The 20,632-nt window shown below is 28.4% G+C and overlaps 1 protein-coding gene across 1 annotated transcript; it reads left to right on the plus strand.

The window, feature by feature from the left end:
* The first annotated feature begins 695 nt into the window (after window positions 1–695).
* On the plus strand, window positions 696–19,266 carry LOC136989327 (uncharacterized). Its single transcript, XM_067287458.1, has 4 exons — window positions 696–1,034; window positions 5,047–5,157; window positions 16,817–16,942; window positions 19,081–19,266. Exons 1-4 carry the CDS (start codon window positions 879–881, stop codon window positions 19,210–19,212), a joined length of 525 nt encoding a protein of 174 aa, XP_067143559.1. The 5' UTR covers window positions 696–878; the 3' UTR covers window positions 19,213–19,266.
* Window positions 19,267–20,632: the final 1,366 nt, after the last annotated feature.

Below are 20,632 nucleotides of genomic sequence, written 5' to 3' on the forward strand. Positions count from 1 at the left end.
GCTTCCATCGCTTCCAATGACGGCACGCCACTGATACACAGTAAAGAGAACAGCAAGCAACCGAGATCTAAAAAATAAGGCTTTAACAAAGGCCCTTTTGTTGCCAGGCCTTTGACTTACGTAAAAAGTTAGAACACTTAGAAGCTAAATTCTTCTATTATAACCCCCGCAAAATGTTAGACACATTGATTTTTATAAAAGAAATCATCAAGGCCGCTGGCCAGATATGACTCCTTAATGGACCGTTAGTTTACGATCCTGTTCTAGAGTCTAGAAGAAACACGTGATTGCATTATAGAGTCGATGTAAAAATGGCCCGGCCAAGTTAGTAGGATTTTTTTTTTTCTGGGACTAAATCATAATATGATGGTTAACAATCTTAATGATACATTGATCCTAGCTAAAAGTGGCATCGAAAGTGATTACGAACAAATTTATTAAGTATATGATGATTTTCATAATTATAATATGCTAATTTATAAATACGTATATTTGAAATCGTAATAAATACACGTAAGCCAGTTTTTACGTAAGATATACGAATAATGCAAATAAGTGTTTCTGCAGGAGAGCGAAAGCAATGACGTCAAAATTACGTAATGGCTGCAGCCAATTACCGTGACTGTATTTTTAACAACACATAGCGCCACCTCTACTTTCAAAATAAGAATATTTTCCAACCGCTGTTATTTTTTGTTTGCACATTGTAAACACAATTACCTTACACATTTTTTTATATATTATATTATTAACGTAGCGTTGAAAAATGTAAATTATATTAATCTTCCTTACAGCTACACTTCAGTCCTATTTATATACACGGTAAGGTAAAGCGCCTCCTCTTCCACATTGAGGTAGATTTGTTTGATTAAGGGAAAATGTTATCAAACGTCGAAATAAAAGCAAAAATATCCGATTACGAAAGCGTATTGAAAGCGACCAAGAAATTATGTGGCGATAATTGCGAAATTTTACGTCAGGAAGATACGTATTTTAATGTACCAATTGGACGAATGAAATTTAGACAAGTAGAAGTGAGTATTAATACGATGCAATGCGCGCCATTTTTAAATATTATACGCTTCGGTTGAGCTAAATACCCGATGTAAACATCCGTAATTTTCACGTTAAACTAATTTTGATCTATGTTTTACATATATAAAAGTAGAAATATTTAAAACGGGGCTTTAATAAAGTAATCATGTATTAATTCTCAGGCAAATTTCAATCGAGAATATCCAAATTGGGCTGAACTTTCTAAAAAGAAATAATTCAACAATTTATTCAAATAATAATCTTTTCCGAGTAGATTTTTTCTGTTGTGTGGTTGTAGGTAGGCTGGCCAAAACATTTACAATCCAACTGGGGATACATTTCAGAATCAGTGAAAATGGAGTACAAAACTGATTGAACTTTAGTTATTTTTAAAAATTTATTTATTCATTCAATGAGTTTAGTCCCACTGGGACCGTACCAAGATAAAATTGGTTCTGTTCGTATGTGGTATGTCAGAGAATCTCCTGCCAGGATGTATTGGTGAAAAAATATGATTGGTGAAAAGCTATTCAATGATATTTTAGTTGAGATAGCTTGTCAGTTTCCTTTGATTTGATGTTTTTTTGTATTTTTTTTTTCTATTAAAAATTTTTGTATAAATTTTTAAAATTTTATTTTAAAAAATAAATTCTAATATTGAGACAGTCTACTATAGGGATTAGATTTTTCTCATGTGGATACATACTATACTAATACCAATGACATATCTGTGGTAGCCATTATTAAAAATAAAATGCCAAAATAGAAAGAAATGCTTCCAATACTATAAAAAAATTTTTAAAATAAGCTTTTTTAAGTACTTTGCCAATTTTGCCTTGTCTTTAAGAGTGTGTTGCAGAAATACAGTAAATCTATATATTTTGTATCAATTGGATAGATGATTACAAAAAATCACACCCTTTAAAAAATCCAGCAATGAAATTTACTAAATGTTTTTGATTGGCTTCACTGACCTTCGATTATGTCAGAATAGAATGTGAAAAATAGAACATGAATACAAAAATTTAAGAAACAATATCTCAACTACAATTTATGTTGTTTATTTATTTATTTATTTTAGAATTCTTGTTATTGTTTTTAAATTTTTGCATTCACATTCTATTTTTCACATTCAATTCTATCATAACTGAAGGAGGTCAGTGAAGCTGATTGAAACTGTTGTTATTTAGTAAATTTCATTGCTGGATTTTTTTTTGAAATGTGGTAAATGTTGGAATTCTATTTTATTGTGTTCTGACCCATGGAAAGAGTTAAAATTTCATCTGATATTTGAATATTCTATATTGCTGTAGATGGCTTTCATAAATCAAAAACATTAGTAACATTATTGAACATTAGTAGATTTTTAAGGTTTTTTCAAGATTTATAAAAAAATTGCTGAAAATTAAACTTATTAAATGCAGATCTGTTAATATAATATTTGCTGTTTATATGATAGAATAGAATTGCCATTCTAAATCAACATTCTTAATGAATTAATAACTAATTAAAGTTTATAATAATTACATATATGAAGCGTGCAATGCAATATGGTTGTAAATGCCATTTTTATCAAAATATGTTTTGTTGAAGAAATGAGTTTTAAATGCAATGTTTTTTCCTACAAAAAAATATTGTGGCGATAGTGGCACTCTAAGTGGCTATATTTTGAAGATGAATTTATGTGCAAGCCATAACGTTTTAAGTGCCAAAGTGCAAGCTATGTGACTTGGTGCGTAAAATGTTACTGTTTACATTTACATCATTTTGTTTTTCCAATTTGTAACACTGAGTTTTTCATGCAGAACCGGATAATAAATATTGCTAATAAAATGCCAGTTTATTAATAGTTAACCTGTATCACCTTATTTCATATTTCAAAATGATATTCGGACTTCCATTAATCTTTCAAATTTGAAGTTTTTAAATATATTTTAACTTTTATTACATCAAATTAATACTTTATTGTTTATATTTTCCTCTATCATAATTATATTACAATTGATAAAGATTACAGCCCAGTTCAAGTATCAAAACTGTGGGCCCAACATTGTTGAAGCCAGGAAGAAGTCACTAATAGATTATTGCCAGTTTTTAATATTAAAATTAATATTGAATTTGTAAATTGTGTTTAATAATTTAAATGTAAGTTTTTGGTATTCAAAACTGTTTTGCAGCAGTAGAAACATTAATTTTATGATTGCAATTGTTTTTGGCATTTACAACTTTATGCACTTGCACAATTTTGGCATTTACAATGTTATGGCTCTAACCTTGTTTTTAAACTTTTTTTGTTTCCTTACTATCATACTTAGGTGTTTGAAATTAAACCCAATGTTTTATTCCAAAGTGTAAATTGTTAAAATAATTTTTATAGCATTTGATTAGTTTGTTCATTAGAAAAAATGTTTTTTCACTCTCCTGAAAGGTTTGTTTTTTGGCATTTACAACATTATGGCATTGCACGCTTCATATACAGAAACAACCAATGTAAAAGAAATTTCATGTGTTGGTACTAAAGAGCCACATTGTGTTCTAGTATTTTTTTAAAATGCCATGATGTGAAATTTGTCTTGAATATTTTTGTTCCAAGACAAGTTTCAACATCATCAACATACCACATTGTGTCATGATCATTTTATGTTTACGGTAGGTATCACTCACGAATGAGTGTATACCTATGTCAAAGATGTGATGGCAGACACATTACTATTTAACCATTTATATAGGGCAACTCATATGCTGGGCAGGTCAGGTGTGGATGGCTCCAAGGTTGTTGTGAGGAGAAACTCCCATAAGAAAATTAGTTTCTGCAAGATTCTCTTGATGTTACTTTTGTGGAATTTTTCCAGTATTGGATTTTGTTGAATTTGAAGACAAATTATGGAGACCCATCAAACGCTAACTTCAGTCACAATTTCCGATGTTCATAGCTCAACAATTGCACAAATACACACATGTTGCTGTTAACGAGATAGGCTTGAGTAATTTCTTTGAGGTACTGCTAAATGAAAGTATTTGTATATTTTGATGTAGAAAGCGATAAAATTTTTTGCTTAATGTATATGACCAGGAAAAATTGTTTTATTCTTTTCATTTGCTTTACTCCTCTGGGTTCTAATTTCTAAATTACAGCCTTTTTGTCTTGTGAACTCTTTAATGAAACCAAAATGAATTCTTCACTGATAGCTTTATCACAAATTACTTAAACTTTGAAACGCAAACACTTAAAGGCAACCCAGCACTGCAGAAAACCAAACTTACTATTTAATCCCAAAAATTTAAAGGTTGTGTATGACCTCTATTTTTTCTTGATTGAATAAAATGTGAAATGTACTAATTTCAACATGCTTTACAACTTTACAATTGGAATTGTAGTTCTACCAGCAATTGAAGCTAAAATAATTTTACTCCTTTTGAAATTCACTGATGCACCAATAGCCCATGCTTGATAATGCAAGCATCATTTACATGAATCTGATAGTTCTTTCTGAGCTATTAGTCTGGATCACTTTGTAAGAGACACACTCCTGTATTCGGTGTTCCTTTTGTTGGCATCCTGTGTACATAATAAAAGTACTGTATTTTTATAAATAATAGTAAGTTATTTATAAAATACAAATAATAAATTACTCAGATAATTCAATTGGTTCTCTTGTTTTTTAATCATTATTGAAATATTTAACTCCAAATAGAGTACCAGGAATGTTAAATTGTAAAATTACTATATTCTGGAATATCCTTGTAAAATTTTTTAAAAGTAAAATTGAAACCAAACCTGTACTAAATGAAAATAAAATTTAAAAATTTTGAGAAATTCATAAACTTTGTTCTTAAATATCAGGTAAAAAACTTTTTAAATGTTTTATATTTTAGTTGCTAACATAAGTTTTTTTTTTTTTAACTTTGCAAAAGTTGTGGTAAAATTAAAATATTTTAACTTTTAATATATTTTGTATTCATTAACTTGATTATTACTATTTGTTCCTAAAGTTATATTTATAATTTTAGGGAAAATCTTCAATGTTAGTTTTTTACGATAGACCAAATAGTGAAGGACCAAAATTATCGAATTATTGGAAACAAACATTTGCAAATAAAGCGGAAGCTGATGGATTAAAAGTAAGCATTTTATAAAATTTATAAGCTTATATTATATACATATTATACAATGATTCTTCCATTAACAAGCATAATTTATTTCAGAGTCACTCATTAACAGGAAATCTTATTAATTGAATCCATTATTTTAATGGGCTATAGGGATAATTAGTTCCAGCTTACAGAATTTATTTTAAATTCCATTAAAATGTTTTAATTTTCTTTTGATTTCAGATATTTATTTAAAAGAATTTGTTAACAAAATTTAGGAATCAATAATCTTAACATAAAAATGCAAAAATATTAATATTTTTGCAATCTTGTTGGCAAGTATTCCTATTTGAAACAAGACTTAACTGAGAATTAATTACTGATTACACTGCATAAAACAAGTGAAACCATTGTGATGAATGTCAAAGTACATTGTAATAAGTGCCAACATAATATATAAATTGTTTAAACCAGTGAATACAGAAGTGGTAAACAATGATTTCTGAATCTTTAGATAAAAAAGTGACAGTGGCAGAACATTCTGATATCCCCTTTCTACTATTTTTCCAAAATGTATAACTAGCGCTATATTGAATAAACTGATTTTTTGTTTATATATTTACTTTTATTAACAATTATGTAAATATGCATATTTTAAAATTATAGTGAATACAGATTAAAATCTACAAAAAATTAATTTTAATAAAAATAAAAATAAAACACATTAATAAAATTTGTATGAATATTATAAAATATAATATAATAAATATAATATAATAGTAGTAATATTTATTATATTTTATATTAACTCCACACAGTAATGGAAATGAGATTCACCACTATTTATTTGTAACATTTAATTTTACTTACATTTTAGCAAAAGTATTTTTTATTAAAGATTAAGTTTACAGCACAGTCCTGATATAACTTATATTTATGACTCTAAGTTGATGATTTTCTTCCAACAAGAACAGAAAAACAAAATTTGTTTTTCTGTTTTAAGAAAAAATAGAATTGATAATAGGCATTTAGAAACATTTAAATATATCAGTTGTTATTAAAAAAGCATTTTATTGTGTTTTTAAATAACTACATTAAAGCATTTTGTTTTTTTAAAAAATCTTTTAATCTTATACTGCCAACAATTTATTCTTTTTTAGAAGAGACATGCATATTCTTTTTGTTGGATATTTTCTTTATTTGATATAATGGATATTTTTGTTATTTTATTGGAGATGGATTTGTTTGTATAGCATTGTTTTCAAAAACAATTTTTCAAAAAGTTTAGAAACATTTTGTCTTCAAAATGTATACTGCAATAAAAAAATTTTTAGCCCCCATCCACTGTAACTACAGTAGAGCATCGATTAGCTGAATATTGATTAACTGAAACATCGATTTAACCAAAAGCATTCCAGTCGGCAAATTTAAATTCCTGCTAGTGCTATGACACTGCAATATTTGACTATGTCTTGGGCTACTCCAATATTATTTTTGTTGGTGTGCGTGTTTTAGCTGGCATCACTGGCACGACCATGAGAGGGTACTTAAGGACGTGCCAGGATTTGAACGAATTTCAACATGGGATAGGTTAATATATTTTTTGTACATAATCGGTTATCCAAAAAATTGATTATCTGAACGATCCCAGTTCTAAATTGTTTTGGATAATCGATGCTCTACTGTATTATTTTTTTTCTTTTTTTTCCAACTTTTTTCGTTTCCAAATACTGAATTTTAAAACGCATTGCATCCAGAACAAAATATGTGCATAATTGTCACAGTTTACATTGCTAACTTGCAGTTGCATGTCAGCACCTTCCTGTAGCACACTGATTAGTGGTGGGAAGCTACTTCTGATTGTTATACTCAATGTACAGAAAAGCAGCATAAAAACAAACCAAGATGAATGAGTTTTTAACAAATTATGAAGTAAAGTGCAAATGATCATACTTACAGTACTTTGTCTTTTTTCGTGTTATGTAGTTTTCCATCAACTTTGTCATACATGCATATAGCATAATGTATGATCTTGTAACATGTTTATATATATTAAAGGATAGAGATCTCAAGAGACTGGATAATTTCAAGTATAGATATTTCAGTTAATGTTACCTATGGTTCCAAAATGGCGGCTTGTCTCTGATTCCAGCAAATAGAAGAAAGGAAACAGTGGGGACGCATGTTCTAACCTAACCTAACCTATTCTAATGAATTACCATAATTATTACCGACAAAATTATTAGAATAGGTTAGGTTAGAACATGCATCCCCACTGTTTCCTTTCTTCTATTTGCTGGAATCAGAGATGAGCTGCCATTTTGGAACCATAGGTAACATTAACTGATTTCTTATGTTTGTGGTTAAAAAAATGGAAATTTTTTCAAATAATGGATATTTTCCTGGGTGTGTGAAAAATCAGTTGTTCACAATATATGGATTCTTGGAACAGGATGATTTTTGATGGCCTAAGTGTTCCATTAAAATGAGATTATACAATTATTGTACAGATAATCAGAAATTTAAAAAATCTTCTTTTTGCATGAAATAGTTCTGTATGGAGAAATTTACTAATTACTTTCTGATTGTTATAGAATATAATAAGGAAAGCTTGGTAACTGGTCAAATTTTGACTACTTTGGGTATTTTTTGCTTTCTAAATGTTTTGAACTCCAGGAGGCTTAAAAAATACACACACAATTTTATAAAGTTTGGTACCATCTATCTTGTGAGAGGTTCTGGATATGGTCTTATACCCTCACTAAAATTAATTTAAAAATGTTTTTTGAATAGGGGGGGAGAGATTTTTGTAAAATAAACACAACACAAATGAATAATCATTGCAAGTCCTAGGATCAACTATCCTTGGTTTGGATTAGAATTTGGTGTCACATTAAACATCAGTGAATGATTTCCCCCACAACCTGAATTGGTTAAGTTACACTTAGAAACAGGTAACACAGCAATCAAGGGATGAGGATGATGAACAGAGACCAATCGGAATTGGTGATTGAAGGACAGAATAGATAAAAATTTGTCTCTCGAGGACATGAATCCTTTTTCTCCAAAAGTATCATTCTTTCTCCAAGATCTATTCTTTGAACTTCCTCAAAGCTCTGTCTCTTTGAAATAATTTTCCCTACTGAGAATCCCTACCTCCATTCATCCTGTGCTGCAAATTTTCCACTGTTCTTTTGTGATAAGACTTTTTTTGAGCTTCCCATTCAAGTTCTAAACATGTTCCCCTTGAGGTGAGTAGCCTTCAACTTGATTTGTTGAATGATGCCACTCTGGAGCTAACAAGCAGTTAAGGACACCTTGCTGGTGATAGTTGGAAGTCTTGGACATTACAAAAGACATTACATTACTTAGTCTTCTGAATTTAACCTGTTTGTCAAGGAAGACTGGATGGTACAAAAATGTTGCTTTTTATAACCCTTCTTTTATTTTCCCCTCTCCAATAAATAGTGTTTTGATAGTGGAGTTGAAGTGGACACCGAGTCTTACCTGAGCATCTGTCTTACACTTCATTTGATTTTTCACTGCTCATGTCATCCTGAGAGAGAGATTAGACCTTTTCTTCTGACAGGGAAGGTATTGGTCATTGAACACCAAATTAGGGACTTTGTATTTGCATTATATCTTGAGACTAGGTAAACCAAAAATTCTGAAACTTGGCAGGATTATTTTTATACACTGTTTTACATTGGTATTATTAAATTTTGGTAAAGGTCAAGGGATGGGGAGATAAAGATGACCATGTATCATATCTCAATTGAAACTTGGTGAAAATTTTACTTGTTATGACTGACAACTTTTTAAAAAATTTACTCCCAACAACAGTAAGGCTTTTGCCTTTTTCTAATAACTAATAATATAAAAATTTGTTTTTAAGTTAAAACTTTATAACATCTAGAACATCTAAACACTAGAACTCATAAAAATCATACCATATCATTTTTATAACTATAATTTTTTGCCTAGATGTCTTAGCTCTACAGTCTAAGCCTAACTTAAAACATCTGAATATGTTTGTTTACTATTACAATAACTTGTATTTTTGAAAAAAAAAAAAATAATAAATTACACTTCAAATTAATTTTACAGTTCAAAGCTGTAAAAAATGTCTTTTTTTTATTCATGCTGTAATATTTAAAACATTAGTTTTTAAATTATATAATTAAAAAAGCTTTTGTTTAAAATGTTTACCACATGATAAATACAGATACTTTCTTTCAATATGATGGTTTGAGATGTGTACTTTAGATATTTGGCAAGTTAATTTGCTTGGAGTATCCAAAAGTGACTGTGATTCAAACACTTCATTAAACTTTAAATCATTCTTCCTGAATGTGATCACCTGGATGAAACCTGCATAACACTGTCTGTAATAATTAGAACAGTATTCATTATTAAAACTGAACATCTTTACAAGTAATTTATTTAGTATCTTATTAACTGAATGATTTGTTAAATGAGGGACTGTTATATTTTTAATACTGTAGTTCTCTGCACATGTGGTGCAGAATTGAGGAACTGTAGTGTTAACTTTTGAGTTCCTCAAAGGTAGCACAATAATTCTGTTAAGTTTTTCAGGTAATAACTAATATGAAAACCAATACAAATGCCATGAAACAGATAATATCCAGTACCTCTAGTTTTATGTTCTTTTGTATATAAAATAACTTTTAATGCTGCTTTTTAAAGCCAAATGATTGCCAGATTAGATCAAGCTATATTACTGCTATTAATTGCCTACTATTAATAATTAAATGCTAAGTAATTTGGATTAGAGGTAGGTGCTAAGTGTCATCTCTTATTAAATTAAATAATTAAAATTAATATTTATTAATTTAGAAGGTTCTGGAAGAAAAAAATTGGCCTGGAATGAGGCTTTAACCCACAACTCCTCTTTACTGTGCAGATGCATTTCCAGTTATGCTACCTGTTCTTCATTTGATCTTTGCTTCCAGAACTATTAATGTGGATATCTAAATTATTAGATTATCAAAATATACCTTATGTTACCAAGATAATTTATTGAAGGCATTAGTATGTTTTCATAAATTATCTTGGCACATAAGGTGTGTTTTGATGATCTAATAATTATTTACTGAGTATGTTCTATTAAATGTAGATATCTAATCTGATGGATCATTTGGCTTGAATATAATTATCGGGCTTAAAGATTGTTTATATTTGTATTTTTTCATATGAAATGCTTGTTATTTAAACTGATGTTCCTGTTGATCAGTATAACCAATAGTATCTACCTATTTGTGCATAATGTATTATGTAGTCTTCTTGCAATGACTACTGATAATTATTCTGGACTGCAAATATAAGAAGGTATTGATTTATAAAGTGCATCTGTTTTTGACGAGTAAAAATGGGTAAAAAAGAAAAACCATCTTAGAATTATGGAAGTATGATACATTTAAATGATAATCAAACTGCTAGATCTTACAAGATTATTTATTTTATAAAAAAAAGGTAATTTTAAATAAATCAAGAGATAGGTGTAGTAGCAATCATCTCAGAATTTTTCATTGTTTAGTTTTAGTTTAATGAGACTTGTGGTTTGAATGTATGTTAGTAATATACAGAATTTTCATTTTTTCACAAAATGTAATATAAATGATTTCTTACATTTTATGTCTAAATGTAACTACAGTACAATTTTGAGAATCTGACCATTTTCTACTTCCACACAATGAGTACTCCAACACTTCTCAACTCTTAGGTATTACTAGCATGTTGCCAAGTCATAGATAAGCTTCCCACTTTTAAAAAAAATACATTGGTGAAACTTAAATTGTCATCTTAAAATCATCCTTTGAATTCACTAGGAACAAAACAATTTCCCACCAAAGAGAGAACCTTTTATTTAAGAATATGATCTGCAAAAATATACCAAAAAAAAAAGTTAAAGCATCCTCTGGTGGCAATTCCAAAACTTAAAAACAAAGTAGGTTGGTTAAAATTGGATGAGTGCTATATATTAAAAATGTACATTGAAGAAATGCAAATTTTCTTCTTTTTAAAACTCTTATTTTCACCAGGAACAAAACAATTTTCCACCATAGAGATAATTTGTTTCTTCAATGTATATTTTTAACATGTAAACACTGTCAGCCATTTTTCAATTTTAACTCAAGCTTCATACTAGTTCATCCTATATTTAGTGAGAATTAAAATTTGATGTTGAGCTTGATGGTTCTGGCTTGGGCACATTATTAGAGATTGTTAACCTTTTCATCATAGGCTGCCAAAAAAGATACAGTATCTTACAACACAATACTGTATAAATATAAAAATGAGTCTCTCAAAATCTCCCATCAAAAATACTGTACCTCCCATTAAATTTTCCAGTTGTTTGAATTTCCCAATAAATTTAGTGGAATCCACCAACTCAAACAGTGACCACCAGTAACATCATTGTACTTGGATGTTTTGATGAGTTGAGTAGCCCAATTTATGTTTTGCTGCATTATTAATATCAATTCGTTTATGTACCATTGAATTCATTTTACTCCCAATGATCTGGCAATCTCCTTAATCCAGCAATGTTCTGCTCCCACATATGTCATATTACAGAGATTGTACTCTTGTAAGGAGTCGATTCCACCCTGTTAATACATTCTTAGTGATCGCAAGAAAATTTCTTCAGAGATCTCAAAATAATAAAAGCTGAGGGAAAAAAACTTGAATAAGTGAATATTAAGGATTTCTATACTTACACTTTTTCTGTCTAGTAGTGAATTTAACCCATAAAGCAACATCATCATCTGGGTGTTTCACTTTTTGTCCAGCAGTGTATATATTTATCTCAAAATCAATTTTCTCAAAGTTCTTGTTGAAGCAATTGACAATTAAGTTTTAGTGATGTCTTATTACAGGCATTTACTAAAGTTTTTTCAACCAGTTATTTATAAGAATTATTGTAGAAATACTGAAACTGCTCTCCAACAAATGATCTCTTTATTTAAGATAAAATCTTATTTTTGTTTTCAGAATTCTTTTATTTTAATGAAATACAACATTCTCAACTTTTTTAATGTAAACAATGAATCACAATTTATTTTCTTTCTGATGATAGAAATGCTATAATTGTTCTTATTATTCAGATAAAATTATTCAGATGAAAATTGCATAATACAGTCAGATAGAAATAACGATTTTTTTCAGTTATAAGTTGTGTTTTTACATGAAATAAACCAAGTGCTTACATAATGGAGCATACAATCAGATCTTTTTTCATGATTTTCCATTAAAGATCCATTAGAACGGTTCATTTTGAGACTCATTATTCTCCAAAAGTGTGTGCTTTTTGATATCTTGTATATAGGAAAAACTAAATAGTATCCTTATTATAGCTTGATATAATCTGGCAACTGTTTAGCAATTGTACAGAAAATTTAATTCGGTGATAAAAGCACTTATCATTGAATCAGATTTAGGAATAAATGTTCTGTCAAATGATGAAAAAAATATCCTCAGTTTTCAATTTGTTACTCCAAAATATGATTTGTAAGACTGATTCTGTTTTCCTGCAATTATAATCTAATACAACACAATCAAAGTTTCAATTTACATTTTGTAAGCTTTGTTGCTTTATCATATCAAAGAAGCTTTTATGTCTTCTATAATATTTCCCAAAATAAGAATAGAGCCAATGTGTCAAATGGACTGTTTATTTTGAAAGTGGTGCAAATCCATTTTAAAAAAAAATGAGATCACATAATTTATGCTTAATTCAGTGTAAACTTTTTATTTATAACTAGTCAGTATTTAATTTCTTAAATGCCCATGCTTTGTCTAGTTTAAAATTTGCCAGTGAAAGACAAAGGCATAACCATTGATTATGAAAGTGGTGTAAGTCCAATTTGCATACACAAGTGTCAGGGTCAGTAGCCTTGACACCTGTTTATGCAAACAGTAGGCTTACTGTTTCACATTTGTTTTATTTCACCTGTCGAGTGTTACTATTTTAGGTTACTTATTTTATTTTCCTCCTAAAATGGATAATTTCATATTAACCTCAGATAGTGATATAGGTAGTAAGAAGTGGTAAATCAATATTATTTTATAACAATTGAAAATATTTATTTTATTTTGTTTTGAATTAATTCACATAGAAGTAAAACCCATGAATATAAACGAAAGAAAAATCTTAGAATCGAAAGATGAAGATAATTCCACTATGAAAAATAAATTAATGAAACGTAAAAAGAGAAGAAGAATTAGAGGTAGAATCTGCATCAGATGAGGATATTGTTACTGAGAACTTAGATTCTGCAGAAGAAAATAAAGTGAAATATATGCAACAGACAAACAAAATTAAGCGAAATGCTGACAAGGTTACTATACAAAAAAAGGAAAATTCATTCCAGCAAAAAAATTTGAATCTAAAAATTGTAACTGCTCAAGAAATGTATAGAACGTGTTAATGAATCAGAGCATAAGCAATTTTTGATAAGTTTTGGAATATAGGTGATTTTTAATAAGCAAAACATATTTCTCTCTTGTAATGTTCACCATGAAACTGTAAATAGAAGGCCAAGACATTATTCAGGCACTCCAAGGACATATGCTTATAAATTTTACCTGGTCACTTGTGGTGGAAACATTTTAGTATGTAAGAAGTTTTTCATTGATACTTTCAAAATATCTACTGGACGAATTTATCATGTCTTAAAAGCTCATGAGAATATTCCGAAAGACATGTGTGGAAAAATGGTCGGCCCTTGCAGAAGAACTAGTGAACTATTGACAAATACAGTCATAGAATACATAAAAAGCTTCCCAGCATTTGAAAGTCATTATACTCGATCCCAAAATTCAGAATGGATGTTTTTGAATCCTAAATTAAACATAAGGAAAACGTATACTTTGTACTTGGAAAAATGTAAGGAAAATAACTTGAGTTCAGTCAATGAATACAGGAAAATCTTTAAATGAGATTTCAAGTTACATTTCCATTTGCCACATAAAGATACCTGTGTAAGATGCGATTTCTTTGATATGAAAATTAAGACGACAACTGATGACAAAGAAAAGGCAATTCTTGTTCAAAGACATGATGCTCACTTGAAAGATTCTGAATTAGCAAGAAAAGCATTACAAGAAGACAAAGTTCTGGCATCAAAAAATGGCGATAAATACTTTGCCTTTTCTTTTGACTTACAAAAAGCTTTACCCTACCTCAAATTATTAGTCTCAATTGCATATTATAAGCGAAATATGTATGTTTTAAACAAGGGATTTCACAATTTTTATGATGTTAAAGTTAATATGTATGTGTGGGACGAAACCACTGCTTCCAGGGGATCACAAGAAGTAGCTTCTTGCTGTTTGAAACATTTACGAAGTGTAACGACTCAATCTCGTGTTATTGCATACAGTGATGTGTGTACTGGGCAAAATCGAAATTTAAAAATGGTATTGATGTGGTTGAGGGTTGTCCAGTCGTTTGAAAATAACATGGAAACAATAGATCACAAATTTTTACTCTCCGGGCATTCATACCTTCCAAATGATGCAAATTTCGGTATTATAGAAATGGCATTATGAAAAAAGAATTTCCTGTACACACCACAGGATTATTATGATGTCATAAAAGAATGTAGACAACGTAATAAATTCATTTTGCATGAAATGAAATGAAAGGATTTCATTTCAACACAAAATCTACAGAATGCAATCAAAAAACAGATAAGCAGAAACACTAATGGAGCAAAAGTCAATTGGTTGCAAATATGTTGGATGAGATTTCTCAAAAGTGCACCATATACTATTTTATATAAAACCTAGATGGAGGACAAAGAATTTAAGACTAAGTTTATTACCAACACATCCAGGAAGACTGCCAAAATTTGAAAAAATCGACCTGACTCCTTATATCACGATGCTAGACCTATTACTTACGAAAAATATAAGGATATGGAGAAGTTATTACCCTACATACCTACTGTGCATCATGAATATTTTAAAACACTGCCACATGAAGAGCATAAGTAAATACTACCAATATGTTATATTAATTTTAACAATAGAATTAACGTTTAAAATTAAAAATACTATTATTATTTTGTCTTATTATTTGTAAACAAAATTGGATTAATATGAAATATTTTAAGTGATATTTGAGTTTTAAAAATTGAAATTAAACGATTTTTACAATTGACTAATTTTGAAAGTGGTGTAAGTCTCTTTGCAGCTTGTGAATATACATTATTTTAGTTAAATTCACCTAAAACAAATTTCTATAATCAATTACATATTGATAAATCAGTAAAAACATTGCCAGACTTGATATAATTAACCTATATTTTTTCATTGACAGATATGCTATACTTTCATTTTCTCGAAACAAGAGAAAATGAATTTACATATTCAAGATTTGGACCATTTATTTTGAAAGTGATGTATCATTCTGTCACCATGGCTAAGCAACAAAGCTTACAAAGTGTGAATTGAAACTTTGATTGTGTTGTATTGGATTGCTGTTGTTTTCCTACAATTTTAGTCTTGCAAACTATGTTTGGTGTATGAAATTAAAAACTGAAGATTTCTTTTGCATCATTTGCTAAACATTTATCATTGAATCTGATTCAGGAATAAGAGTTGAGTTTTTTTTTTTGTATGAATCATAACAGTAAACACACATTTTTCATTTGAACAGTGAAAACTTGCGATTATGCAGTTCAGACCAGCTTGATTAGAATCAGATAAGAATTTGATCCCGTGCCATCAGCACTTAGCATAATTGACAAACTTGTGACAAATTGCAGGTATTTTGAATCAACTTTTTAAATCTAAAAAGTCAATTCTGCCAGTTGTGTTCCTATTGGTGTGAAGGACTTAAGAAGACATGAAGTTTATTTGTATTTAATCTATGATTTGTGATAGTTTTAGATAAGTTTCATCTTAGATTTTTAAAACAATTTTAGAAAATAGAATATTTTATTTCTGTTATACTTATTTGTTTGATGATAAACATCTTTAGACTTTATAATCTAACTGTACAAGTTTTCTATAATTGTAGATGGTTTGTAATTTTTATATTTAGATTATTCTTTGATTGAGTTGTTAATGTAAGTTTTTAATGTAAATTTTTTATGAGTATATTTATAAGCTCATAATAAACAATTTTACAATTAGAGAACAAAGAGAAACTTGTTTATTTTTAAATTTAAATTTGGTATTAGAAGATAATCATTTGTCTTTTAAGAATCTTTTTCTTTTTTAAAGTTAGGTATATTAAAGTTTATAATTTTTCTCGAATATGGACATGTTTAGTTGTGGATTTGAATCCTGCTTCTGGAATATATTTTTTGATGTGATTTTGGAATAATTGTGACAAATTAACTCAAATTTATTAATTAAGTTTTTAACAAATGGAAAAATGATAACTGGAAAATTTTGGCTGACAGATAATTAATTTAATTTAATTAGCTTAATTGTAGCCAGAAATTTATAAATGAAATTATATTTGAAATAAAAACTAAATGTCTACAGAGAAATTTGATAATCAGATAAATAATTAAATAAAGAATCTTATAAATAATTATTTAATATCTTGCAGAATAATAAAATTGGTTTTGCAAATTTTAATTTCTTTGCATTTTTTTCAAATGTACATATTTCAATAATAATAAGCTAACTATTATTTCAATCTGTTCTGTAGGAAGTACTAAGCCAAGCATTAGGACTTCGTGGAATTGTGAAAAAAGAGAGATTATTATACTTGATTGACAATACACGTGTTCATTTGGATAAAGTTGAAAATCTTGGTTATTTTTTAGAATTAGAAGTATGTATTTTATATTTAGTAGAATAATGTAATTTTAAAATTACATCTTATTCATATAGTTTAATGTACAGTGGAGCACCATTTATATATTTTTATCATTTACATAAAATCTCACTAATCTCCAGAATTAGTTTAGCAGTTGTCAAAATTGTCACCTTCCTAATGTTTTTGACTTTCAGAATTGGTGGAAAAGGTTTTGAAGTTAGTGAGATTTTATGTACTAAGTCATCCAGTCAGAATTTGAAGAAGTGTTAAAATATTTTTATCATTTATAGATTGTTTAATGTTGTAATGCTCCCAAAACATTTCTACTCCTTTCAAAGGTAAAATATTTTGTTTATACATCTAAATTTGTTATTGAGTTTTATTTACAATTCTTTCTTTCTGCTAAAAATAATACATTTTGCAATAGTAAATTTTAGAAAATTTTCTCTGAATTTTTAGAATACATTCTTTTTATTCTTTCACTTCTCTCTTCACATTCCTAAAATCAAATGACATAAATTAATGCACCAAATATATTGTTTCTCAGAGAATCATGATTAATATTAAAGTATTGATGTAAAGAAATCATAATGTAGAAGTCTACATGTTTGTAATATCTTGTAACAACAAAAGTGTCTATAAACAAAGAATTTTTCTTTAATAAAACAAACTTTATTTCAGGAACTGTTTCAATGTACGATTCTAACATAGAATTCCTAATTGTTCTTAATGAATATTTTAAATTTTAAAAAATCTTTGTAGAAGATTGTGCAAGTGAAGCTTCAAATATCACATAAGTGATATTTGAAGCTTGAATAGACAAAGCCTACTTCAGAATTTATTGCTGTTAATTAAGTATATAGATTGTCTACTCAACTTGACCACTATATCTTCATTTATATATATATTTTTTTTGATGATCAATAAAAAGTATTGCTAGTTTTATAATGGAAATATGAAAAAGCAGACATTAAAATATTCATTAAGAGAATGCATTTGTCATTAAAAACTATTATTTCTGCCATCTTCTGGTTTATCTTGACCTAAATTTCTATATCTTTTCAGTTAAACATGTTTTTTTTTTTCTGTGGTCTCCTGGGAGATGTATAAACAATGCTCTATTATTGAAAAATATAGTTCAGATTATGTAATAGTAAACAGTTAAAAATTGTAAACTTGACTTTTGTCAAAAAGTTATATAAGTATTTCATAATAAATTGTAGAAATAAAATTGAAGTTTTCATGTTGACAAAAAAATTCATAAATGACAAAGTAATCCTTACTCCAACAGATCTTTTCTTTCTTCATAGACTATTGTTGAAACCTAGAGACTTTGATTCTTCTTTCAACTACACTTCTGCCTTTAATTTTAGTTATAAATATACAATTTTTATATAAATTTTCACAAAGATATATAGATGTGCTTGTAGTTTATATACTAATATTAGCAAAGGTATAGCTCCAGGAAGGATTAAAGTCTCTAGATTCCAACAGTAGCCTACAAAAAGAGGTCTGTTGGAGTAAAGGATGTTGTTCTTTTAGGAACATTTTTGGCAGCATATAAACTTTAATTTTAACTCTACAGTTTATTAATAGTTCAAATTTGTACACATCATACAAAAGGTAAATTATATAAAATTTACATATATACATAGTTGAATTTATTTCAAAATTAGTTTAAACATTTAAAATTTACATATTTTTTATTTATTTATGTTTCTGGAGTTATATATAAAATGTTGTTTTTATATTAATTTAATTTTAAAAACATTTACATTTCTACAAGATGAGTGAAGAAAATGAATAAAAAAGTTATGAAAGTCAGAGAAAGAATAATATAATTTAGAAAATTCTATGTATCATATGTAACCACTTTTATATAGGATACTTTAAAAAAATGTTAATACAAAAATTAGGTCTGTAGGTTTTAGGACTGCCTGGAAAAGATTTCAAGTGTGTATTGATCATGATGATAAATAAGTAGAAACTGTTTGAAATTGAAAAAACAAAACATTTACTGTTTTTAATGAAAGCAAATGAATTATAACTTGTGTAAGTGTTAACATTTTTATGAAGTACCCTACATTTATGTAATTATTTTATTTTCTAGATATTAGAAAATAAATTTATAATTGAAATTTATAAAATTTTAGGTAGTGCTTTCAGAAGGACAAAATACAGAATTTGGACAAAATGTTGCATTTTCATTGATGGAAAAATTAGGAGTGAGGAAAGATGATCTTTTACCTTGTTCTTATATTGACTTAATAATGGCACGAAATTAATTGTTATTACAGTGTAAATTAAATAAAATATAATAAAAAAAAATTAAACTATTATCATTATCAATGATTTTTAACTTTGTTCATCATCATGAATTATAATACATGATGATGATAACAGCTTTAAATATATTGTCTTAACAAAAATTGTATGTCAATACTGATATAAGGAAATACCTCAATCCATTGTCTTCCATTCAAATGGCAATCTTCAAGCAAACATTGATTTCATAACAAAAAAAAACATGATGCATATTTTAAGGGCTAGGATTTTAAGGGATGTAGAATTTAAGGGCTTTAGTTCCTTTTTACTTTGTAAATTTTTTTTATATTACAAAAAAAAGAAATCGTAAATGAATAATTTTGAAAAGTATGAAAAGTATTGTACTGTTTTTAAAATTATTCATTTTAACATATTTCATAGCAGTAATTCCTAAAGTGAGTGCTACCCCCCTGTAGGTACTGAAGTAAATCTAGGTGGGATGATAATGAAGAAAGTGGGTGACGAGGCACTGGAGGCAGAGTACAGAATTGTCATCATAGGTAAGGGTTGGGATGACTGACAACCCTTCTCTTTCCTCTGTTAAAATGGGTAAGATGAAACATTGCATTTAATGGTTTCCAGATGTGGAGAACAATGTATGGTAAAGAGTGAGTTCATAGAAAAGTTTTTCTAAGAAAGAGGGCAGTGGGTATAAGTTTATGGAACCAAGGGAGCAGTGGCTTGAAAAAGTTTGGAAATCACTATTTTATAGGTTCGTTTTCATTTCGAATAATCTTAAGTTCAAGCATATACATTTATACATTCATTGACAAAAAATTTATGCATCCAGATAGAATTGTTCAATTATTTGCTAGCCTAACATTTATGTCTTAGACAGATATGCAAATAATTACAGTTGCTTGCTAGGTAATGCCACTAGAATGCCTTATAATTGTTATCCCAGTATCCTATAAAAAGGCTAACAGAGGCTCACTGTCTTTAGGATTTTTGTGTATCTGTTTTTTGGAGATCTTCAGACACTAGATATTCCTGTACAATGCAATTAAAGACATTATGCAAGCTGACTGGGTTTGAGAAAGACTATCATCAGGCTGAGAAAAGTATGAAAACCATTTTGCCAGATTATCTACTAATTGGGCTGTTCTGGACTGATAGCAAGTGACTGTTGACATGTCAGACAGACTACTAGGAGAGTTGATCATCTAATTATGAAACAAGCATAAATGCAATGGCATCTTTGTCCACTAACCAGAATCTTGTCTCTTCCCATACTATTGGTAGGAGACTAGTATAGGCAAATTTACATGCACTGCCTCTGAGTCTTGCCATTAGCAACCAACATCATCAGTTTTGTTTTCAGTGGTACTATGGCAGATAAGTATAGACTGCTATAAACTGGCAGAGTATTGTCTAGTACTT

Source organism: Centruroides vittatus, unplaced genomic scaffold (genome assembly GCF_030686945.1).
Source record: "Centruroides vittatus isolate TY-2023 unplaced genomic scaffold, ASM3068694v2 scaffold_464, whole genome shotgun sequence".
NCBI classification, from domain to species: Eukaryota; Metazoa; Arthropoda; class Arachnida; order Scorpiones; family Buthidae; genus Centruroides; species Centruroides vittatus.